Source organism: Littorina saxatilis, linkage group LG6, assembly GCF_037325665.1.
Source record: "Littorina saxatilis isolate snail1 linkage group LG6, US_GU_Lsax_2.0, whole genome shotgun sequence".
NCBI lineage: Eukaryota > Metazoa > Mollusca > Gastropoda > Littorinimorpha > Littorinidae > Littorina > Littorina saxatilis.
In genome coordinates, this window is record NC_090250.1 from 54,750,364 (window position 1) to 54,775,933 (window position 25,570).

The following is a 25,570-nucleotide window of genomic DNA, read 5'->3' on the forward strand; positions in this document are numbered from 1 at the left end:
TGAAACTGCACTGTGCTCTTTATTCTTGTCTGTTGGACGTAAACAACAGAAACCACAGTCGATGAAGGTCCTGAGCGAAAGAGAATGAAAAACCGGCCACAGTTCTCAGCATCGTGTGGATATGTGTGTAACCTCTTTCATTGACCAGTGAGTCGATTGCCTAATCTGTGAACCCTTCAGTTGTCTTGCTTTGTCAAACACACAGTCAACTGGTTTTGCTCTGAGTGAACAGTGCAGCTGGCCTCTCTTGGCACAGCCCCAAACAGTACATGGCTAGAGGGAGTGAGAGAGGGAGAGGGGGGGGGGGGGGGTGGAGGGGTAGCTGGCTAAACTCTGTGGGGTGTCCGGTGTCACTGCATGTCAGCAGGAAGAGCATTGGAGAAAAATAGAGAGGTGTACTCTTCCACACAATTTCCAAGCATCAGTTGTCACGGCTTGGGGTAGGCATTAGTGATGGAGAGTGGGAGCTAGCTGTGTTATGTACAGTGTATTTCCGACTGAAGAGTGAAAAGTCACTGCCATGCCACATGATCGGCATGCAGTCAATAAAGCCAGACAAGAAGAAAATAAATTACATGATTATGACATGCAGCTTTATCTGCTGCTATTTATTCAAACTGGTTTTCAAGCTTATTCTTGTAAAGCATCTGCACACGCTCCTCTGTGCTGTGTTTGTGTGGCTGCTTTCGTATGTCAGTGCATGATGAGTGTGTTCACTGCCTTGAGGATTTATTTTATCTCTTCTTTTCAACACTTTTCATACAAATCATTTTTACAGAAAGTTTAAAGAAGTATTAGGAGTTTATTGTTATTGTTTAGTAGCCACAAGAAGTGATTAGCATAAACTCAATCCTGTTGTTACTTTGTAAGTGTGTTTCTGTGTGAGTGTATGGGGGAGGGGGTGTGTGGTCACCCCTCCCGTGAACGGACACCTGCAATGTACGGACAGTTTTGCTATGGCCCAAGGGTGTCCGTTCATGAGAGGGACTGCTGTACAAGAAAAAGTGTGCAAACTGCAAACACATTTGCAACTTTAAGAAAAAGTGCAAACTGCAAATACATTTGCAACTTTAAGAAAAAGTGTGCAAACTGCAAATACATTTGCAACTTCAGTACAAGAGAAAGTGTGTAAACCTCAAATACATTTGCAACTTTAAGAAAAAGTGTGCAAACTGCTAATATATTGACAACTTTAGCACAAGTAAAAGTGTGCAAACGGCAAATATATTTGTAACTTTAGTACAAGAAAAACAGCGTACACTGCACATTTATTTACAACTTCATTAAAAAATAAACAAGAAGAGCAAACGCTCGATCGAGTCACTTTCGCAGTTCTGAATATTATATGAGGCATCAGATGGACAGGAAGAAATTGCTATTCACAACACAATGCATACCTGAAGAATTCAAGACATACCTGTGACCTTGAAAAAGGTCAAAGGTCACCAAAGCAAACGTCAAAGTGTAGAGGTCACTGGGAGTCACGTTCACATAAAATTTGAGCCCGGTCACTTTTATAGTTTCCGAGAAAAGCCCAACGTTAAGTTGTGTGTTGCCGAACAGAAAAGGCTAGTTATCTCCCTTGTTTTTCTGATAACGTTCGTAAAAGGCTACAGATGTAAATACTTTGATGTAAAGAATAATCCTACAAAGTTTCAATCACATCCGATGAACTTTGTCAAAGATATAAAATGTCTAATTTTTCCTTTGACGCTGACCTGTGACCTTGAAAAAGGTCAAAGGTCAACGAAACCATCGTTAAAGTGTAGAGGTCATTGGATGTCACGACTAAACAAAATATGAGCCCGATCGCTTTGATAGTTTCCGAGAAAAGTCCAACGTTAAGGTGGTGTCTACGGACGGCCGGCCGGACGGCCGGCCGGACGGCCGGCCGGCCGGACAGACTAACACTGACCGATTACATAGAGTCACATTTTCTCAAGTGACTCAAAAAACTGACCGACTCCCTGTCGAGCGGAGACGCAATCTGAATGACGCCATCCTGGGGACCGATGAGGAAGTTGCCGTGCGTGTTGCCGTCGATGATGCTGTAGGTGATGACAGAGTTGGCGTAACTGTCAGCGTCCGTGGCCTTCACCTGCACGAGAAAAAAGGAAAGACAAAAAAATGAAAAAACACATACATGTATTTCTGATGATCCAAAAAGAGGTACAAAGAGACCTGAAACTTGGTGATCATTGTCAGTGTCCGTGGCCTTCACTTGCATGTAGGGAAGAACGGAAGAAAAAGACCAAATTAATAAACACATATTTCTCATGATAAAAAAGGAGGTAGGAAGAGATGGAAAGCTTGGTGGTCATTGAGAGCTGAAATCCCTGTAGCCTTTCAGTGCTGCACACCAACACACATGCTCTCCTTCTCTCCTTCACAAACCTGGACAGACAGGCAGACAGACAGACAGACAGACAGACAGACAGAGAGACAGATACACACACACATACACACACACGACAATACACACGACACACACAGACACACTCACAAATACACAACAACAAACAAAGACACAGGCAGACACAGACACACACATACACACACAGACAGACAGACACAGACATACAGACACACAGACACACACAGACACAGAGACAGAGACACACACATACCGTGAAGACTTCCGTTCCATCTAGCTGCAGCTCATTGAGTGTGACAGAGTACGTGTCCTGGCTGAAGCGCGGGGGGTTGTCGTTGACGTCCGTGATGTTGATACTGACGATGGCCGTGTTGCTGAGGGGCGGAGAGCCGTGGTCGCGCGCAAGGATGGTCAGAAAATACTCGCGCGACAGCTCGTGGTCCAGCGGTTCAGCCACCTTCAGCACACCTGAGAGAGACAGATAAGAGTTTTTTTAGTTGAATCCTGAGCAAACTTTTCCATTCATATATAGTGGGTACACACTTAACCCCCGTTTAAGACTCCCATTAAAGACCCTGTTTTCTGACTTTTTGTTCATATATTCAGTAAAAAATGTACCCCGACTTTAAGACTTTAAGACTTTAAGACTTTAAGACTTTGAGGTCTTCAATGGGGGGTCCACTGAAGTAAGACCATAATGGCTGCCAAATCAAAAGTGTCCAACTCACCATCGTTGCTGCCGATGATGAACTTGCCCTGCTGGTTGCCGGCGGCGATGGTGTAGGTGATGGCAGCGTTGGCCCCGATGTCGAGACTTGAGGCTCGAACCCTGACCACCGTGCTGCCCACCTTGGCCTCCTCACTGACCGCCGTGTAGTAGCTGGTGCGCTCGAACGTTGGCGGGTTGTCGTTCACGTCAAGGACCACCACTCTCAGCGTGGCAGTGGCAGACAACTCTCGCGAGATCTGGAGACGAAACTTATATTGGTTATTAATTACTCCTTGTAAAGTCAGTTGTTCTGTATTGCGAAAGATGATGTTTCACTTTTTCTGATTTGCAGTTTGCAATATTTAGAAGAAAAGAATATCTGATTTTCTTACGGCCAAAAAGTAAATAACAAAAAACACAACATACGTTTAGGGCCTAGGTCTAACACGTATAAAAAAAAAACTAAATATGTGCAGCTCTAAAATCACACAGGTTCATTTTTTTCTTTTTATATTTCAATGCTAAGAAAAGAAACCTCTACAAGTTTACTATGACAGATCATATGTATCCTGTGTCTTCTCTGCAAGCGGCTGCCCTTTTTGCCAGATAAGTCTTTTTCTGTTTAATTAGTATTTGTTTGTCTGTGCACTTAAAAGACTGCTGGGTCGAAATATCTGTGAATTTTAACTTATTGGTTGTCAATAACAGGGCCTAGCATTGGAAAAAGTGAGTTCAGCTTACAAAGGCGGGGGTCTGGGAGATTTTTGGGAGATTTTTTTTTACCTAAAATGACCCCCCCCAAAGAAGATTGAGCAACTAAATTATGCCTTCACCAACAAGCAAAACACAGACAGAAAACAAGAAAACTGACAATCTTGTGTTATTTGGCCTAAAAGTGCCATTCCCACTTCCAGGAATACCTGGATTCTTTGTCACTGAATGGCTGACCACGTTCAACAATGTCGCTTCGAGACATTATTTCAAGTCTAGAGCCACAAAACACCGGCACAAAGCATGCTCGCGCGATGCCAGAGGAAGTGCGTGCTCAAACAAACTGTCAAACCGAATGAGAATTGAACCGAACGGCGCACAAAACGAAAGCTGGGACTGTTTGGGTTTACCATTTGGGAATAACAGGTTTTTGCATTTCGGCGTACACCAAATCGAGTTCCGCGTACTGGAGATGTTATTTCGGCGTAAAGTACGCCGAACGGCTTACAATGCTAGGCCCTGAAATAAGAAACCTTCCAACAACTTACCTTTGTTGTTTTTAGATTCTGAAATTTGAAACGTTTGCAGTCTCTTTGTTTTTGGATTTATTTTATGACAGATCAGTTTCACATTTATCCAAACCATTCAAAACTATGGTTACCTCGTTATAGGCAATGACAGTCACATTATAGTCTGGTTATTGTAACTATGGTTACCTCGTTATAGGCGATGACGGTGACGTTATACTCGGGGTGCTCCTCGCGGTCCAGAGTGCCCACCAGACTGATGATGCCGCTCTTGGGGTGGATGCTGAACACCCGGGGTGACGTCTCCACCAACTCGTAGCCCGTGTTGCGGTTGATGCCTGCACCACACAGAATTAACATGTAGCAGGGAAGTTGGGAAAGCCGATCACTCACTAACATAGCTCTTAGATGACACACACAGTGCTGAAAGTTTCACCATAACTTTAAAACTGTCACAAATTTTATAATATCAAAATAAAAAAACTGAAAACTTGTGTTGTGAAAACTTTGCTCTAACAGGCTTTGAATGTCCGGAGCTACACTACCACATTACATGTTTCATTTTCACTGACAAGAGTTTTAAAACACAGTTGGACCTTTTTTAAGCACCTGATGGGCTCTTCAAAACAAAAATTCTCCCACAAACGTATGTGTATCAAAGAATTAACCTTACCAATGCTCTCACAAAGTTGATCCAGAGTCTCTCTAGGTTTTAAAAGATCGGGTAAAAATGTTGATGCACTGACAGCTTTTCTAACTACCGTCACTAAAGTGAAATATCTGACCTGTGTCTCTGTCGACGGTTGTTACACGCGTCAGAAGCGTGTTGACACGTGCGTCCTCCTGCACCGTGAGTGTGTCGCGGAAGCTGCCGGTGAACTCCGGGGGGTTGTCGTTGACGTCACGCAGGAAGATGCGAATCTCTGTGACACACGACAGACCTCCGCCATCTGTTGCCGTGGCAACCAGCTTGTACTCTTGCTGCGTTTCTCGGTCCAGCATCATAGCCGTGCGTAACACACCTGTTAAAATCAACAAGGTGTAACATCATACATGTAATAACAACAGCTAGCTGTGCATAACACACCTTTTAAAATCAACAAGGTGGGATATTAATTAACAACAGTTACAGATTTGACAGATAACCGTCATAATGCATATTCAACTCACACACATTTTAATTTTCTTCTTTTTTTTTTCCGTGTAGAAAAGCAAACCTTCTGACAAGTGTCCTTACTGTCATTGTGAATTGAACATCTCTTTGTGAGAAAATCTATACAAAACCGCCTTTTTTACAACTGGTTCACAAAATCAAATTTTGTTAAACATTTTTAACAAAAAAAGAGTGAAGATTACACAATTTTCAAAGCGGCATTTACTTACAGAAAACCTTCCTTCCAAAGTCACAGTTTTGTGCCAAAACAAAAACTCCAAGCAAAGACTACACATGCTGGATTCTAAGAGGATGAAAGTCGCTTGTTCAGTTCAATGCTTGTTATTCTCTCAGGTGGCAGGAGAATGGTTCTGAATAACTCTCACTTAGTCTATTACACGTCGTGTGCATTTAGAGCCCTTACTTCCCTTTGGTCATCACAGCAGGATTCTATGGATGGACGGCGTCATGCGTACCTGATTCAGCTTCAAAGTCACCATTTTGTCCCAAAATAAAGCTCCAAGCAAAGATTACATGCAGGATTCTACGGACGGCGTCATGCGTACCTGATTCAGCTTCAAAGTCACCATTTTGTCCCAAAATAAAGCTCCAAGCAAAGATTACATGCAGGATTCTACGGACGGCGTCAAGCCTACCTGATTCTGGTTCCAGCATGAACTTTTCTGCGCCCTCCCCGGCGAGCCGGTAGTGGATGCGAGCGTTGACCGTGGCCGTTTTGTCCCTGTCCTCCGCCTGGATGTGAGCGATGGGTTTGCCCGTCTTCACGTCCTCGTTCTCAATCACGTCCACGAATGGCTGAAACAGCAGGTCAGCAAAGGTCAAATCACATGGTTGTTTTTAAAAAAAAATTTTGTTACCATCCCTACAATGGTCAAATAATTAGACCTTTCTGGCAAACATAACGAGTGGACAAATTTAGCTCACTCTTCAACAGACAAATACATATGCATCCACACTGAAATCCGCTTTATCACAAATTGAGAAGAAAAAGCGTCAAATTCACTAAGAGACACAAAGCAGTGGTATAACTTAAGAGTTCTGACACGGCCAACATAGCTTCACGGCTGCAGACCGTAATAACACTAATCTTAACGTACTTTTAATTAAGCCGACTACACTTTAAGACCAAAAGATGACAACGAACTCATTCTGAACAGGTTCAAAGATATTTTGTTTTGACTTCACCCGGTAACAAATTCTGACTTCACTTAGCTGAAAATTCACATCCTTTCCAATATCTGGCTAAGCTTCAAGTTAACAAATGCACCACAGATGAAGAGACAGTTTGTGGCACTACCCTACCAACACATTTAAAAGACCGCCCAATTTAACACTCCCTCCCTTTTAAACAGGCCAAGCACCTAGCCTCTCCAAAGCACCAAGTATTACATGGGGGCGTAAAGAAACCAAGACTCACATGGGGGCGTAAAGAAACCAAGACTCACATGGGGGCGTAAAGAAACCAAGACTCACACGGGGGTGTAAAGAAACCAAGACTCACATGGGGGCGTAAAGAAACCAAGACTCACATGGGGGTGTAAAGAAACCAAGACTCACATGGGGGCGTAAAGAAACCAAGACTCACATGGGGGCGTAAAGAAACCAAGACTCACATGCAGACACTGGGGTGCATTGTCATTGTCATCCAGCACTGTGACCATGACCTTGGTGTAGGTCACAAAGCCCCCGTCGGTGGCGGCCACCTGCAGGCGGTACAGACCGCTCACTTCACGGTCCAGTGCCTGGCTGACGAACAGCTCTCCCGTGGAGTGGATCTGGAACTGACCCAGGGGGTCGCCGCGCACGATATAGTACGTCACATCAGCGTTGACCCCTGTGTCGCGGTCCTCAGAGGTCAAGGCCAGGATAACGGTGCCGGGCAGCGCCCCCTCGTCGACTGCGGTGGAGAACTCCTTCCTGTCAAACTGCGGGGCGTTGTCGTTGTGGTCCGTTACCGTGACGATGACGTTGGTGAAGGAGGTGAGTCGCACGCCTCTCCCGTTGATCCTGTTGTCATCGTCGCTGTCGGTGACGGCCAGGGTGAGGTTGTACTCTGCCCTCCGCTCTCTGTCCAGGGGCGACAGCAGGCTGACCCAGCCCGTCTGGCTGTTGACCGCGAAGATGTTGGCCATGTCCTCCATGTCGGGGCCGAACGAGTACTCCAGCTTTCGAGGAAGGTCGGCGTCCGTGGCCTTGACCTGGATGAGTTCCGTGCCAACCTCCGTGTTCTCCACCACCGTGGCTAGGTAAGGGCTTGACTCAAAGTGCGGGAAATTGTCGTTGATGTCACGCAGCTGAATGTACACGTCCATGTGAGCCGCCAGGGGAGGCGATGTCTCCGTCCGGGCCTTGATAGCCAGAGAGTATGACGGAGTGATCTCCCTGTCCAACGGTCGCAGGATTCGAATCTGGCCGTAGTCGTCGATGGAGAAGAAAGCCGGGTTGTTGCTGCTGTTGGTCATGCCCGCCACGATGAAGTACTTCAAGGGGAGCTTACTCTCGGCGCGCACTGTGGCGATGACCCCCCCTGCAGGCTGGTCCTCCTGGATGAAGAAGGAGCGCTGAGCGTTGGGGAAGGAAGGGGGGGTGTCCGTGGCACCCATCACCAGGATCTCCACGGGAACGTGGTTCTCCAGCGGTGGGTTGCCGCCGTCTCTCGCCCGCACAAAGAACTGGTACACCTTGTTCACTGCAACACCAGAATACACCAGTCAACACCAGTACACACAGCGGTGAAAAGTGTGCTGCATCTTGAACTTTGCACAGTGGAACCTCCCTTTTAAGACACTCCAATGTGAGACTTCCTCCTTTTTAAGACCCTTCTTTCTCAGATGTTCTGCTCATAGCCTCTCTAAACTCCCTAAACTCCCTAAACTCTCTAAACTCCCTAAACTCTCTAAATTCCCTAAACTCTCTAAACTCCCTAAACTCTCTAAACTCCCTAAACTCTCTTAACTCCCTAAACTCTCTTAACTCCCCTCCAGTTTTGGAGGTCTTAACTCATTGTCTCCCAGGAACGGATATATCCGCTCAGACTGTTAGCTTCAGTCGCTTCCTGTAATGTCCATCTAACGCCTGCATTCCAGCGTGTTGATACACAGTTACTACACAGTTACTACAATTCTGAGTGACCTGCTGCAGCACAACTGGTCTTGGCTAAAAAAAACCTTGGTCAACATAGGTGGGGTAGAAAGTGTTAAAGGGGGGGGGGGGTCCCACTGTAGCTGTGTTACGCACAGTGTAACCATACAGTGCATATTTAAACTAGCTGATATGTACACAATGTAAGAATTGTATTCTGTCACTAAGCACAGTTCAGAATATTTAACATGAATTTTTGACAATTTACAAATTAAAAACTTGAAACAAACAATTAAAACACTGTACTTAACACTTTCTACCCCGCCTATGTTGTGAACACTTTCTACCCCACCTATGTTGTGAACACTTTCTACCCCACCTATGTTGTGAACACTTTGTACCCCACCTATGTTGACCCAGTTTTTTTTATAGCCGAGACCAGCTGTGCTGCGGCAGGTCACTCAGAATTGTAGTAACTGTGTATCAACACGCTGGAATGCAGGCGTTAGATCGACGTTACAGGAAGCGACTGAAGTGATTGTCACAGTGTACGGATATATCCGTACCAGGTCAGATAGAGCCATATGAGTGGGTACAGATATATCCGTGCCTGGGAGACAATGAGTTAAATTGTAATCATACATTAATAATGCACACAAGGTGATATCAATGTCCAGATGATGTACTGACCGGCGAAGGTGAGACTGGACTTGACGGTGATTTGACCTATGTACTGTACTTTAATTATAATCAATGCACAAAAGATGATATCAATGTCCCCATGAGTTACTGACCGGCGAAGGTGAGACTGGACTTGACGGTGATGTGACCGGTGTCCTCCTCCACGTTGAAGAGCTGTCCGACATCCGGGTCGTCCCCGGAGTACAGCATGTAGTGGACACGTCCGTTGGTTCCCAGGTCAGCATCCACCGCCTTCATCTGTCACACGCCACCATTTCATACAATTACTGTCAGACAGATTCATTAACTGGAGTTCGTCCGTTGTGTGGAACATTGCCATACTGTAAAGTGAATTTCCAATGCCTAGCAATTTGTTTGTTTGTTTGCTTAACGCCCAGCCGACCACGAAGGGCCATATCAGGGCGGTGCTGCTTTGACATAAAACGTGCGCCACACACAAGACAGAAGTCGCAGCACAGGCTTCATGTCTCACCCAGTCACATTATTCTGACACCGGACCAACCAGTCCTAGCACTAACCCCATAATGCCAGACGCCAGGCGGAGCAGCCACTAGATTGCCAATTTTAAAGTCTTAGGTTAGGTATGACCCGGCCGGGGTTCGAACCCACGACCTCCCGATCACGGGGCGGACGCCTTACCACTAGGCCAACCGTGCCGGTTGCCTAGCAATGTTGTGAACAGAGTGGTCACACCAAGTAGGAAAAAAACACAACAACAACAATCAAGACAAAGAGAAATAAAGAATTACTTTTAACCAAAACAATGCTACACTGTTGCGCCAGGCTTCAATAATTTACTGAATTTTGAAGATTGCAAGCAATCACCAGAAGAAAAGACAGATGGTCTGGGTGGCTGAGTGGTAAACGCACTTGCCTCGGAAGCGAGAGGTTGCGAGTTCGACCCTGGGTCAGGGCGTTAGCAATTTTCTCCCCCCTTTCCTAACCTAGGTGGTGGGTTCAAGTGCTAGTCTTTCGGATGAGACAAAAAACCGAGGTCCCTTCGTGTACACTACATTGGGGTGTGCACGTTAAAGATCCCACGATTGACAAAAGAGTCTTTCCTGACAAAATTGTAAATGTCCACCAAATACCCGTGTGACTTGGAATAATAGGCCGTGAAAGGTGAATGCTCGCCCTAATAGGCTTGAGGTTTGCTGGCCGATGTGAATGCGTGATATATTGTGTAAAAAATTCCATCTCACACGGCATAAATAAATCCCTGCGCCTTAAATCCGTGGTTGTGATATGTGCGCGATATAAATTGCATAAAATAAAAAATAAAATAAAAACAGGGGCACACACCCACTGACATACAGACACAGACACAGACGCACACACACACACACACACACACGCGTTTTTTCCACTCCATACATACCTGGATGATCTTGGTGCCAATGGAAGCGTTGAAATGGATGTTGGCTCGGTACTCCTCCATCAGGAACTGCGGCATGTTGTCGTTCTCGTCTTTCACCACCACGGTAACCATGGCAACACCCATCTGACCTCCATTGTCCGTGGCCGTCACGGTCATCTCAAACTGATTGGTCTTCTCTCGGTCCAGGATCTGCTTGGTCGTTATCTCACCTGAATTTAAAAAAAATTGTTTGAAAAATGCTAATCTTCACCTGACTGAAATGTTTTCTATTCCACAGACAACTTGTGGAATGATATTCTTACAAGCACAAGCAAAGAGTGTCATAGTCTGGACAAACAGGCATAAAACATATTACTGGCCTTTATGTGATTGCTTCATGATTCTTAGCCAATATATCGATGTCATCCTGGATATTTGGCGCAGCTCATTTCTTGGCAGTACAATTTTTTCTTAACTTTTTAGACTGAGTAAATGATTCTCCATGAAAAACACTCTATTAAATATGATTGACAATGCATGATTAAACATTCTTTTATCGTTGTATCCATACCAGGAATGAATATAAACGCTATTCCATAATAAGAATAATCAGTTATGTCCTTCTCCTGATAAGCTGTTTAAGATGAGGAACGCTACAGATCCACGATGAAGTCTATATGTGATGAAAAAAAGTGTTACACTACATTTTATTTGTTGTTGTTGCCTTAACAAGCATTGTGCAAACCATCAGTCACTTTACACCTTATTACACACCTGTATCAGCGTCAATGGAGAAGTAGGTGGCCATGCGCTGGCTGGGCAGAGTGTAGGTCAGCATCCCATAATTCCCTCGGTCAGCGTCCATGGCTGACACCGTGGTGACACTCATGCCCACCGACATCATCTCCGACACCTCCACGTAATAGTTCTGCTCGGTGAAGCGCGGGACGTGACGGTTCGTGTTCCTCACTCCGATGGCCAGGCGGGCAAAGTTGGTGTAGACACCGTCGCTGACCGAGACGTTGAGAACGTACGCCGGGCTGAAGTCGGGCTTGCGCTGTTCGGCCACCGTGACCAGGCCGGAGCGATGATCGATGTCGAACGCCTGCTTCTCGTTCCCGCCGATGATGGAATAGGACAGCTCCCCTTTGTTGGAATCGTCAGCGTCTGTGGCCATGACCTTGGTGACCAGCTGGCCGCGCTGGGCCTGGTCGGTGATGTAGCAGTTGAAGGTCGGCTGCACAAACTGAGGGGCGTTGTCGTTGAGGTCAAGGACGATGATGTGAACCACGGCCGTACTGCTGCGTGCCGGCATGCCGCTGTCCGTTGCCACGGCGAGGAACGTGTACTCGGCCTGCTCTTCACGATCCACAGATCTGTACAGAGACAGGACACAATTGTCGTTAAAGCACAGACATGTGCAGACATTATAACACAGACATGTGCAGACATTATAATACAGCAAATGTACATGTGGAAACATTGAGTGCAGTGGGCCTGCTCATCATTATCCATCACGATCCACAGATCTGAACATAAACAGGAAAGAGCCGATTTTACATTACAGACATGTGGGAACATTATAAAAAACAAATGATAACAGTTCAGTATTCTGCTAAAGAACTTCCTAACGTATCAGACACGATGAAGCCTGTTCTGATTTTAAACAAGTAAAATATGTGTCCATTTTCCTTCAAAAACATCTTTGCCAAGCCTTATTTTCATGCTTTATATTCTTGTTTCAAATTGCATGCTTCAAGCAGAACTAAATGCCAGTGTTCAACCAACCTGTGCAGAAGAATGGTGCCAGACTCGGAGTGGATAAAGAAGGGCTGAGCGTCGGCGCTGTCAGGTGAGGTGGGGGCCAGGCTGTAGTGGATCAGACTGTTGGCCGCCTCGTCCGAGTCGCGTGCTGCCACCTGCAGGACAGTCGTGCCGACCCGAGCCACCTCGGACACGGTGTGTGTGTAGCGAAGGCTGTGGAACACCGGGGAGTTGTCGTTGACATCCTGTTGGAAACAGAAATGATCGGACGGTTGAATTTACTGGTGAGGGCTTGTCACTGGTAGATTTGGCAAAGTCTGAGCTTGTTGAGTGAGCTGGCCGATTTTCAGCTGTCAGATGTTTTTCCACACTTTCATTTTTTTCAGTTTTAATGCTTTTAAGCTATTTCTTTGAAACTTACCAAGTAGTCTTTGGCTCAGTCAAAACTATGGGATTGCACTTGAGCTCAGAGTCTTAAGGCCTTAAGGTATCTCCAGACTGCAGGCATACTTTAACCAGGTTAAGACAACAATGAAGATTCTTTAACCAACACACAAATTGGCACTCCTTGAAGCCAACAACATTCTGTGCATGTGACTTGAGAGCAATCTGGTTTGGTTGGAGTGGATTGGAGTGGCACTGGAGTGGGTTGGAGTGGATAGGAGAGGGGTAGGATGGGATGGAGTGGGGTGAGGTGAAGAGGACTGTAATTTAAACCGTGAGAGTAAAGATGAAGTGACATGCTGACCTCTAAGACGACGGTGAGGTGTGTGTCGGAATAACTGGCCGAGTTGACGTCGCTAGCTCTGACCACCAGGTGGTACGTGTCCTGGCTCTCTCTGTCCAACTGGCCGGCCACCACCACCAAGCCTGCACACACACACACACCCCACACATAAATATCACATAAACATCATATAAACACCACATAAACATCACATAAATATAATATGAACACCACATAAACATAATATGAACATCACATAAATATGATATAAACACCACATAAACATAATATGAACATCACATAAATATGATATAAACACCACATAAACATAATATGAACATCACATAAGTATGATATAAACATCACATAAACATGATATGAACATCACATAAACATGATATAAACATCAAATAAACATGATATAAACATCACATAAATATGAAATAAACATCACATAAACATGATATAAACATCACATAAACATGAGACAAACATCACATAAACATGATATAAACATGATATAAACATCACATAAACATGATATGAACATCACATAAACATGATATAAACATCACATAAACATAATCTAAACATCACACACAAACAGCACACATAATCATGAAATTTTTCAATTATTTCATGCCACTCGATCTGCATGACGGATCTGTGCAATGTCCTAGTCATGAACATATACTTGAACCTGTCAGACATCCTGAACATATGTCAGATATTACATGCAAACTGCATCAGCAAAGGACCTGCAAATGCATACACTCTCAAATCTATGCAGGAATGCACTAACAAATTCATTCACACACCCTAATTGCACGCATACACGCACACAAACACAAACACATTTATTCTCCTCTGAAAATCAGTGCTTGCAGCTAAAATATCAACTATGCAGGGAGCTCTGAGTCACATTTGCCAGAAGATATGTCATAGACACGTACAGTAAAGACGTACAGAAGCTGAATCTTTTGGTTTCACACTTAATAAATAACCAGCTATTAATTAACTCTAATGCTTCTCTTGTACCTTACAACATTTGAATAACATACAATTATGGAACGATAAATCAATTAATCATTGTTAAATCTATGTGAATATACAAACATGGTAACAACAACATTGTTTCATGATTGGTAACCTGCCTCTTTCACATGATCAGCATTTTGCCCCATCACCACTTGCTGAAAGCTACGAGCTATACTGCTAAGCTGAGGAACTCGATGATAAAGCGATGTCAGTCTATGACATGTACACCCTTATCCAAGCCTAAAGAGCCAAATGTTAAACATGATACCCTACACCTCCACTTCAACCAAAAATTATACAGATTGTCTGGTCACTATTATAGTACTGCCTAAAACTGTGGAGATTTGTTCAACCTCTAAGGTCAACTTATGTCCAGACCTGCTAGTACCTTATCCCCGTTGGTATGTACATGTACACGCAAGCACAAGACCAAGTGCACATGGAAAAGAACCTGTTATCCATGTCAGAGTTCGGTAGGTTATAGAAACGCGAAAATACACAGCATGCTTCCCCCGAAAGCAGCATATGGCTGCCTGAATCGCGGGGGAAATAAATCATACAAGTAAAAACCCACTCATGCAAAAAACATGTGTATGTGGGAGTTTCAGCCCATGAACACAGAAGAAGATTAGATATGCAAATTAACATCTGTACAGGTCTTGCATCACTATAATTACAGAACTATTAATTGGTGAATTAATGAAGAGAGGGCACCCAGTTTGTATTAGCAGTATTAGTTTAAAACATTGCCTCTTTGCTAAACATGTAAGCCTAGACCTTTTTTTCTGAAAGTATATGATCTATTCACATAATACCTATAAAGTTTAGTGCTGAACTCAACTTACACATACCAACTGAATCTTTCAATAAGTTCATTTCCCTTATCCTTTTTCGTCTCACAAAGAAATCTTCTGCTTGCTTACACACAAACACATGCACGCATATGTGCACGCACACACACAAGCATGCACGCACGCACGTACGCACACACACGCGCACACACACACGCACACACACACCAGGAAGTCTCTTTCTTCTGTAGTTGTGCATAGGTCACACAGAAATATGTTTTAAAACTCACATCATGCACAGGCATGCTTCACAAGAAAGAAATGATCGACCAAAAAGAGGTATCTTAACATTGTTCTGAAGTAAAAGTGTACACGGAGTAAATGAAGAACCAACATAAAGATGAAGTTGAAGAAGAATTTAACTGCATGAACAGAGAGAGAGAGGAAACAGCGTCAGCTGGAAGGATCGATATAGATACATTGAGAATAAGGGTGCAGAATATTATACCCTTGATACCCATTAACAAACTTGATATTCAGTAGACAGAATAAGATCTATAAATGTGACACCTAAACTTTCACCCCCCCCCCCCCCCGACTTCCTTCCACCCCCCCTGGTATACCCTCGAACCTAAAACCTCCAATTCAGCACAATAACCTTACCCACCCCCACCCTTCCATTCACTCTCAAAGAAAAAAGAAAAGATACAAAATGTCACCACCAATTAGTACAGACACGAAGAAAAATGTTAGTGTGAAGAATAGTTGAAAAACACAAAGTGTACGCATATATACATGGGATAAATAAAAACTACTGTATAGTAAAGACACTAGCAACCAAAAGCTGGCCCAAAAAATATAGCACAGAATCAAAAAATGTTAGGGAAAAAATCAAAAGCTAGATGACACACGACGGAACAAAACACACGGATGGAAAAGTGTGTCACTAACTGTGCAAATAGAAACTCAACCCCACTGGCTACCTGCACTGAGATATATACTTGGGACACAGACATGGCAACAACAGCAAAATGGCGCTTATTTTGGGAAAAGAAAAGTTACTCACATGGCCCTAAATCTTCCATATCTGAGATCACAGCAAATTTACAAAAGGAAACATTAGATTTGAATCAAATATTTCTTCAAAAGCAAAGATAATAATTTTTGATCACTGCTGACTCCAATTGCTCGAAGTGAAACTGAAATCAGTTCATCTACAATTCAAATTCAAATTCATTTACTGTTTTTTGTTGTAAAGATTTACTCCTCAGCTATCAAGTAACATTCTTTGTACAAACACGGGTTTTGTACATGTAACAGAATATGCACCTTAAAATATAACTTGTAACTTTCAAATATGCGTATATGACATATCTCTTTTAATCAAAATGCATATAATTCTGAATACAAGATTCCACTGAGAGGGTTAGAAGAGAGTAAAACAATTAATACAGAAACATTCCCGGCAGTAACACTTTTCATAACGTGTTACTGCCTGCACTAGTAGAAACAAATGTCAGTAAATTTTATTGATTGAACAGAACTGCATATTTTGATTAATCACAACATTGATATTAATCACTGTCTTACTATATTCTCCTTTGGTTTAAACATTCATGTAACTCATTCAACAATCAAAGCATTAATATTGCAAAACAATATTTTGATTGATCGTCTCAAAGAAAAAGAAAACGAGCTTCATTATTTCCTAATTCTTATCGACAATAGATTTGACTGTCCTGATAAAAAGAATTCTTATTGACACTAGATTTTACTGTCCTTATAAAAACAATTCTTATCAACAATAGATTTTACTGTCCTCATAAAAACAATTCTTATCGACAATAGATTTTACTGTCCTCATAAAAACAATTCTTATCGACAATTGATGTTACTGTCCATATAAAAACAATTCTTATCGACAATAGATGTTACTGTCCATATAAAAACAATTCTTATCGACAATAGATGTTACTGTCCATATAAAAACAATTCTTATCGACAATAGTGCTCATTATAAGACATGAAAAGCAAACTTTGTCTAGATTCAAATCCCAGGTCAAACTCAGTTTCCAAGATGGCCAATGAAGCAGAGACTTGTGGAGAAACGTTAGGTTGGACGGTCCCAGACTTGAGCAGACAGAAGTGTGTACAATCGAGAGTCTTGCTAATCTGCCTTTTGGTCTGCACTGCACAATGGAACCCCCCTTTTCAGACCCCCGACCCCGACCCCGACCCCTGACCCCTCCCCCCTCCCCCTGACCCCTCCCCCCCCCCCATTTAAGACTTACTAGACCCTAGGCCCTTTTAAGATCCTGTCTTCTTCGACTCTCTCTTCATAACCTGTGTAAATGTACCCCCATTTTAAGACTCCCTCCTTTTTAAGACCTGATTTTCTCAGACTTTTGGAGGTCTTAAAAGGGGGGTTCCACTGTATTCGCTTACTTTCTCATTCAGCACAAAGCACAAACTGTACAATGTACTGGATCTGGATCTGGATAACCCGCCTGGGTTGGTGGTTGGCGGGTGCGCCACAGAAGCCGACGACAACTATCAACGTGAGGTTTTTTTTTTTGTTTTTGTTTTTTTTTTGCCTTAAAGAAAGCATTTCCACTTGAGTTAGAAAGTACAATTCACAGAAAGTGTTCCAGAATTGTCAGTGTCAGATCCACATTTCCCTCATCACAGAAAACCCCACTCTTTCTTATGCACTACAGTGGTACCTGCCACGAAAGGACAGACTTGGGACGAGCCCAAAGCGTCCCTACATTACAGGTGGCCTGTTATAACAGGTCAGAATAATCAACAAAGGGGTGAGACAAGGTGTCCTCTTGTTGGGAGGTGTTTTCTTATGAGAGGGACCTGGTATGGCTGCCTGAATGTCAGGTTAAAAACGGTCATACACATAAAAACTCACTCGTGCAAAAATATGAGTGAACATGGGAGTTTCAAACCAGGAATGACGAAGAAGAAATTGGAGGGGCCTTACGTCGCAGGAACCACTGTGATGAGTATTCCTACCTCAAAGATACAAAAGAGACCATTGTAAAAAGGGAGACAACGATAAACTCTCCTGTCTACTGAAACCCTCAACCACAAGAAAAGACAGTGTCCGCGGTTATAACAAAACATTCTCACACCACAACTCACCAGTATTGAAGTCAACAGCAAAGTCTCCGTATCGGTCGCCGTCGACGATGGAATAAATCAGCTTCTGTCCCTTGGGGCTGGCGGCCTTCACGCTGAGCACGGGGGAGTGAATGGGCGTGTTCTCGGGGATTCGAACTTCGCTGTGCTGGGACTCGAACACAGGGCTGTTGCTGTCCACCACGTGGATCGGGACTTCCACCGTCGTCGACTGTGGGGGCGTTCCTGAAAGTGACGTCAGACGAGAAATTAGTCTTTACATTCTCTTTATTTCACTTTTTACCTCATTACTTTATTGTCCCATCGCTGGGAAATTTGGGTCGCTTTCTCCCAGTGGAAAGCTAGCAGCAACAGAGTCGTGTTACCCAGGTGTCTGCGTGTTTAGGTGTAATCAGCCACCTGCACTTATGGCAGAATGACAGAGGTTTTTTACGTGCCACAGTGGTGACACAAGAGGGAGGGGGGGGGGGGGGGGGGGGGGGGGGGGGGGGGGGGGGGGAGGGGACATGGATACTGTCTCGGAGTCTGCACATAAAGTTGACCTGTGTCAGGCCCAGCCCGGATCCAGACCCGTGACCCTAGGATCACAAGTCCAGTGCTCTACCCACTGAGCTACCCGGCTCTACCCACTGAGCTACCCGGCTCTACCCACTGAGCTACCCGGCTCTACCCACTGAGCTACCCGGCTCTACCCACTGAGCTACCCGGCTCTACCCACTGAGCTACCCGGCTCTACCAACTGAGCTACCTGGCTCTACCCACTGAGCTACCCGGCTCTACCCACTGAGCTACCCGGCTCTACCCACTGAGCTACCCGGCTCTACCCACTGAGCTACCCGGCTCTACCCACTGAGCTTTATGTGTCCAGCATTGGCCTTGCCAGCCAGGAACATGCCAATTAGCCATCATGATGATTCATAAATGTATTATCACACTTTAGTTTAGCGCGTCATTGTTACCAAGACTCTGTTCCTTGGACTTTGTTCTTTTTTAGTTGACGGTTGGGTACTGTCTGTCCTCTTCTGTACTCATTTGCTTCATTCCCTTTCTGTCATCTCTTCTTTTATTTCTTTTGCTGATGGTGCTGTTTTTTTTCTGATGAGTAAATTTTCATTGTCCTTTATTTTTGTTGTTAACCTCATCAAGCAATCCCCTTACCTCTGTCCACCGCCTCCACTGTCAGCACAAAGTGCGTGTTGCGGTCATCCTCGGTCAGCCGCTTGACCACGATGTCCCCTGTGTACCGGTTGATGGCGAACGCGTCTTTTCCGTTGTCCGTCAAGCGTATTGGGAGGAAGTAGCGAAGCTCTCCATTCTCCCCCAAGTCTTCATCCGTGGCCGTCACCTGGACAGCGAAAAAAATGAGAAGTTAGTGACTACCATAACTATTCTCCTGTAGGAGAAGCTGTTTGGCGACCTGGTGGCCCTAAAGAAGACGGCGGCATTTGTGCATGCCACAGGGGTAGATGACCAGAAGGAGCGAAAGAGAAGAAGACGAAGACTACCATAGCTGACATTTCATTCAAAGTTAGAAGACAATGTAAAGAGAAGAAGATGAAGACTATCATAGCTGACATTTGATTCAAAGTTAGAAGACAATGTAAAGAGAAGAAGATGAAGACTATCATAGCTGACATTTGATTCAAAGTTAGAAGACAATGTAAAGGGAAGAATCAAAATGCAGTTGTCGAACATGTCCAAAAACCAGAATTTCACAAAACAAACTATGATATTCTAAAACCAAAATTAGAGGTAATTATGCCAACCTCAAGGTGAAAACAAGCAAAAAGACAATACAACATTCATATTTCTTCATCTTCTTTGGTCTCCTTTTGGTCTCCTTTCACATTAAATGCTCTCTCCTTGCTTACCTTCTTGACAATATCTCCGTGTTCGGCATCGTCAGACACGACCGTCTGGAACGGCTGCTTGACGAACATGGGCGCGTTGTCATTGATGTCCTCCACTGTCACCTGCACCACCACGTGGGCTGTCAGGGGTTTGGGGCTCGAATCCTTTACCTGCAAGAGAGAGGAGGGAGTAAACAGTGAGTGACTGCATGCGAGATGATAAACTAAGAGTAATACCTAATATGGAAGTGGGTTAAACGTTCTGAACCCTACACGTTTTCGATTACGATTGTTCTTGCCTTGAAATAATAATTCGGAAACCATTCATTTACTGAACTGATGCAGTCGTAATTCAGTGTAGTCTGCTACGTATGACAGAGTCGATTGAGTCAGTCTTCCAAACTGGTCTAGCTGGTACGTTATCAGCTTGTTATCTCCGTGTTCATTATATTAGGTATTTCTCTCTGCAAGAGAGAGTTTAGGTTACAGTTTTCAGCAGACACAGAACGGGAAATACAGTTGAACATTTCCATAATGACCACCCAAAGGACTGACCAAAAGTGATTCGTCATGGAAAGGTTTTATATGAAGAAAAATAAATTTGTCTGGGATCCTTTGGGGTGGTCGTTTTCGAGAGGTGGTGGCCAGGGCAGGTTGACTGCAGTAGTACCCAATATTGACGGACTGTGTGATGATATCTTCTGCTATGGTCTGTTGAGACAGTGATATCAAAATCGAGACCGGAGTTCGAGATTTTGATATCACTGTCGAAACAGACCAATAGCAGAAGATATCATCACACAGTCAGTCAATGTTAGATATATTGCTAATTCTCTGGACATTTTGTATTTACTGTAAAGAAATTACAAAAGTATTTGTCTCAGTTTTGGCTGTTCCCTATCCCTCCCTCTGATTATTATTTCTTTTTGTTCACTCTTTTCTTGTAATTGTACTTTTCAGTATTTAAAAATGTCTTTCCTTTCAAAAAGTCTTTAGTCACTTGCTCAACTAAATTCTGGGATCATTACATTTTCATATATATTTGTTTGTTTTTAAATTTAGGTGTTTTTGTTTTTGAAGTGGGGAAGCAATAAAGAGGTCGTCGATATCAAAACTGATATCGACGGAAATGTCGTCGATATCACTTTTACAATGAGCTCAGTTTTGCCCAATTGACCAATGGAAATCCACGTAACATATGAAATAGCAATATACTGTTATATCACTGCACTCAACTTTTAAACATATGATGTAAAAAAGCTTAAAAAAAAAAAGGAAAAAAGGGAAAGATATCTGATTTTGTTGCTCCCATCTGGAAACTGTTGATCCCATGCGGGTCCACATATGCCACAAAACACACTCATGCCTTTATGGACACTCCCTCAAAATGTCATAGACAGGAACGTCCAGCAACTACAAGCACTCCTAGCTTAGTGGCTTTTCACAGGCCTTTCACGGGCCTTTCACGGGCCTTGCCTACAAGAAAAGTGACAGAAGTCTGAGAATGCTTCATTTTACACACACACATTGACCCCCCCCCCCCTCCACATACACCCCCCCACTCACACACATACATGCACATACACACCCTCCCCCCCCCCCCCCCCCACACACACACAGCTCACCTCAACAACAACAGTGTAGTTTTTCTGCTGCTCGCGATCGAAGGCGACCCCTCTGGTCTGCACAACGCCAGACGTCTCCCCGACACTGAAGAGATGGTGATTGTTGAGGAGCAAGAACGTGAAGTGTTGGTGCAGGCCCGGCCCTACAGGCTGGATCACCGCCAGGTTCTGAACCCTGGGGTCGTTCTCTCGCACGCTGGCCGAGTAGTGGTCACTGGTGAAGCGCAGACCGCTGTCTCTGGTTTCCTCGACGATGACGTAGACGCTGACCTGTGTGTCAAAACGACCGTCGCTCGCCTGCACTTTCAGCTCATATCTGTACAAAGTTTGGAAAGGTAAGAAAAACTTGGGTTAAATACTAAAGAAAAACACCCTACCTCTCTTAAAAAATTGTAAATACAGTGGAACCCCCTTTTAAGTCTCCCACACCGATCTCCAGGTACTAGTGAGCGTTTCACGTTGAGCAAACAGTCAAGGTACTAGTGAGCGTTTCACGTTGAGCAACCAGTCAAAAAGATTTCACTAAAATACTGAGGACATACTTCATACTCTGTTTTACAAAGCTCATTCAAACACTTTCAGACAGTGTTTAGAACTAGTAAGTTCTCATCTTTGCTTCAACATGCTGAGAGGATCCCTGCAAAACTCACAAATATTTAGCCAAAAAATGATCTCTATGAGTTAGGGTGGTGATATTCGTTTCCTAATTTTTGGTTAATAAATCAATATTGTTCTGGAGTTTCTAAAGAGCTGATATTCCAGCGTAATCATATCCAAGGTCATGACATTCAAGGTTATGACATCGAAGGTCATGACACCCAAGGTCATGACATCCAAGGTCATGACACCCAAGGTCATGATATCACTGACCTGTGGTGGATGTTGTTGACCCGTTCTACGTGCAGCACTCCACTCTGGGGGTTGATAGCAAAGACGTTGCCCTGGTTGCCCCCGATGATGCTGTATGTCAAGGGCATGTTGTTGACGCTGTCGGGGTCCACAGCTTTCACTGTCGCCACGGTGACGTCGTGGTAGGTCGGTAACAGCACCCTGGCCTCGTAGGTGTGTTCAGTGAAGCGCGGCGGGGTGTCGTTGATGTCTGTGATGTAGATGACGACGCGTGCTGGGGCTCTGGCTGAGAGGTGCGGACTGCCGCGGTCGTGGACCTGAACCGTGAAGTTGAAGACCGACGTGGTTTCGTGGTCCAGCGAAGACACCGTCCTGACCGCCCCTGTGTTGATGTCCACGCTAAAATACTTCTTTATCTCCTCTTCAACGATTGCAAACTCCAGCAGAGAGTTTTCACCGGAGTCTGCGTCCGTGGCCTGAATCACCAGCGGAGTGCCTTCCCTTGTCAGCACCATGGAGCCTGGGTCAGCAGATTCGCTGACGTTGCCGTAAAACGCTGAATCGTTGAATTGAGGACGGTTGTCGTTTTCATCCGCAACGTGAACCAGCATGTGGGCGATGGCCGTTGCACCAACAATGTTTGACGCCAGGATGGATAGGTTGAAGAACTGGTGCTGCTCATAGTCAACCACCCGCGTGGTCGACACTACGCCTGAGTTGGGGTTGAGGAAGAAGCAGTCGTCTTGGTTACCGTCGACGATGGTGTAGACTACGGTGGACTGGCTTTCTGCTGTGACTGCGTCCAGAACTGTGCCTGAGGCCATGTTTTCCTGCAATGACAAACACCTGTGATATCAACAGTAGGTGAGAGAAAGAGTGTCCGTGTTTTCCATAAATTACCAACAGCAGTGATGTCAACAATAGGAGTATGTGTTGCAATGACGGACAGAATGGAAGATGATGCCAAATTTCCAACTCAAGAGCTAAGAAGAGAGAGAGAGATGATCAAATATCTTATAACATAAGTTGCAGAGATGATAGAAATGATGGCAAGGAAGCATGTATAGAAAGAAAGAATCAGAGAGAAAAACATGTCAAGCACATGACCCAGAGTCACAAGGTATATTCTACTTTTTAAAGTTGTATCACACCCAATTTAAGAAAAACAATACGCAGTAAATAGATTGTCTTTTCCACCTCATATAGAACTAGTACCTGGGAGACTGTTTGAAGCATCACTACCGTCCCCTGCCCTCCCTCCATCACACGACGTTTCACTGATCTGAACTGCCTGAAGCATAACCACTGCCCCAAATCCCCCCCCCCCCCCCCCCCCCCCCCCCCCATTTCACCAAACATCTCAGTGATGTGAACGCATACCTTGAGTTCCGTGACTATCTCCTTGGCGGCAAACTTGGGCGGAGCGTTATTGGACACGGTGACCTTGACCGTGACCTCTGCCGTGCTGCTCCGTGGCGGCAAGCCATGGTCCGTTGCCATGACCACCAGGTGGAAGAGAGGCTGCATGCTACGGTCCAGTGGTTTGGCCACAGAGATGATGCCCTGACGCTCATCCATGGAGAAAGCATTGTCGGCGTTGCCTGCAACATGAAGACTGCGATGAGGATGGTTCAACAAGACAAAAAATTTTTTGTTTTCCACTTGAAATGAGTACAGTACAACCTCACCTTTCAGACCTCCACAAGTCTTAGAAATCAGGTCTTAAAAAGGACAGTCTTAAAATGGGAGCAAATTTACAGAGGTTTATGAACAGAAAGTCTAAGAAAACAGAGTTTTAAAATGGAGGAAGTCTTAAATTGGGGGGCCTTAAAAAATCAACCTAACGAGGCCAAAGTTAAAACCATACCTGAACACACTCAAACTCAGCACATCACAACTCAGCAAAGACAAAATCAGAGATCAAATGATGATGATAAAATCGTTTATTTAACGTCACTCTGTGAAAACATTGGCAACATTTGTCTTAGATTAAAAACACACACAGGCGCACACACAAACATTCCCTTTATGCACAGTGGTTCACCTCCCTCCCGCCCCCCGCACACTCTCGCACATCTGATTAAAAGTGGTAATAAGGGATACTGAGAGATTAAAGGAAATTTCTTCATGGTGAAAAAAAAAAAAATGATGCTTATGGCTATGCCTCGTAAGTTACAGTTCTAACGTAAATGTGGATCTCTTTGAAAATGCACTTATTACACATAAAAAAAGAAAAAGGCTAACAAGCACATTTTGTTTTGAAAACATCTGTTGGTTACCGTAGCAACAATGAATGTAACAACTCCATGGTTTCACCTCCAAGAAACATCCTGCAAGAACTGTAACTCACCTGAGAGAATGGAGTAAGCCAGCTCAGAGTTGCTCCCCTTGTCGTGATCCATGGCCATGACTTGCACCACAGAGCTACCGATGGCGGCCGTCTCAAACACCCGGCCCTCAAACTTGTTGGACAGAAACTGCGGCGTGTGATCGTTGTCGTCCTCAATGTCGATCTCCACACGCGCAAAGCTTTTCTTAGACGGAACCCCCTGGTCGCGCACCATAACGGTCAGCAGATGACGCGACATTTCTTCACGGTCCAGCTCCTCCGACAGCATGATGACCCCTGTTGATGGGAGAAGTATGTGTGTCAATTTGTCATGGAGAGATTCTACAATTGATTGATTGATTGATTGGCCAAGCAATCACAAAGTGTCTGGAAAACATGTGGTTACATAGCTGCACAGACTGACAGACAGAGACAGACACAGATTTACACACAGACTGACACTGAAGAATATCAAACAAGGGCCAAGGTTGTGTAATCTCACAATTTGTGGGGCCTATTTGAACACCTCCCCTTTTTTTCCCCTAAGTGGTTCAGATCCCTCCCACAACCACACTGGGTAACATTATGCCATCTCACCATTGATGTCAAACTTAAATTAAATCTCACCATTGATGTTAAGAAATCCAAAAACAAGAATCGTAAGTTATTTGAAAATTTAATTGTTGACAAAATGTTACAGTACGTCAACCCACTGGTCTTTTAAGTACACAGACAGAAAAACACATATGATGCAAATAACAAACTTATCTCAAAATCATCAATTAACCTCACCAATAATTACCTCGCCAATAATT

At 44.3% G+C, this 25,570-nt stretch overlaps 1 protein-coding gene across 1 annotated transcript in view; it reads right to left on the reverse strand.

Annotated features, from left to right (window-relative positions):
- LOC138969549 (protocadherin Fat 1-like) overlaps positions 1 to 25,570 on the reverse strand; it is a gene marked incomplete in the record, with an annotated part of 182,665 nt that overhangs the window by 36,866 nt on the left and 120,229 nt on the right. Inside the window, 20 exon segments of the mRNA XM_070342375.1 lie at positions 1,961 to 2,098; positions 2,628 to 2,842; positions 3,103 to 3,340; positions 4,511 to 4,659; positions 5,107 to 5,343; positions 6,131 to 6,290; positions 7,109 to 8,184; positions 9,371 to 9,515; positions 10,657 to 10,865; positions 11,410 to 12,011; positions 12,424 to 12,644; positions 13,148 to 13,269; positions 16,022 to 16,042; positions 18,106 to 18,327; positions 19,261 to 19,447; positions 19,974 to 20,123; positions 21,578 to 21,893; positions 22,448 to 23,256; positions 23,807 to 24,027; positions 24,777 to 25,052. Coding sequence (XP_070198476.1) covers positions 1,961 to 2,098; positions 2,628 to 2,842; positions 3,103 to 3,340; positions 4,511 to 4,659; positions 5,107 to 5,343; positions 6,131 to 6,290; positions 7,109 to 8,184; positions 9,371 to 9,515; positions 10,657 to 10,865; positions 11,410 to 12,011; positions 12,424 to 12,644; positions 13,148 to 13,269; positions 16,022 to 16,042; positions 18,106 to 18,327; positions 19,261 to 19,447; positions 19,974 to 20,123; positions 21,578 to 21,893; positions 22,448 to 23,256; positions 23,807 to 24,027; positions 24,777 to 25,052 — 5,714 coding nt within the window.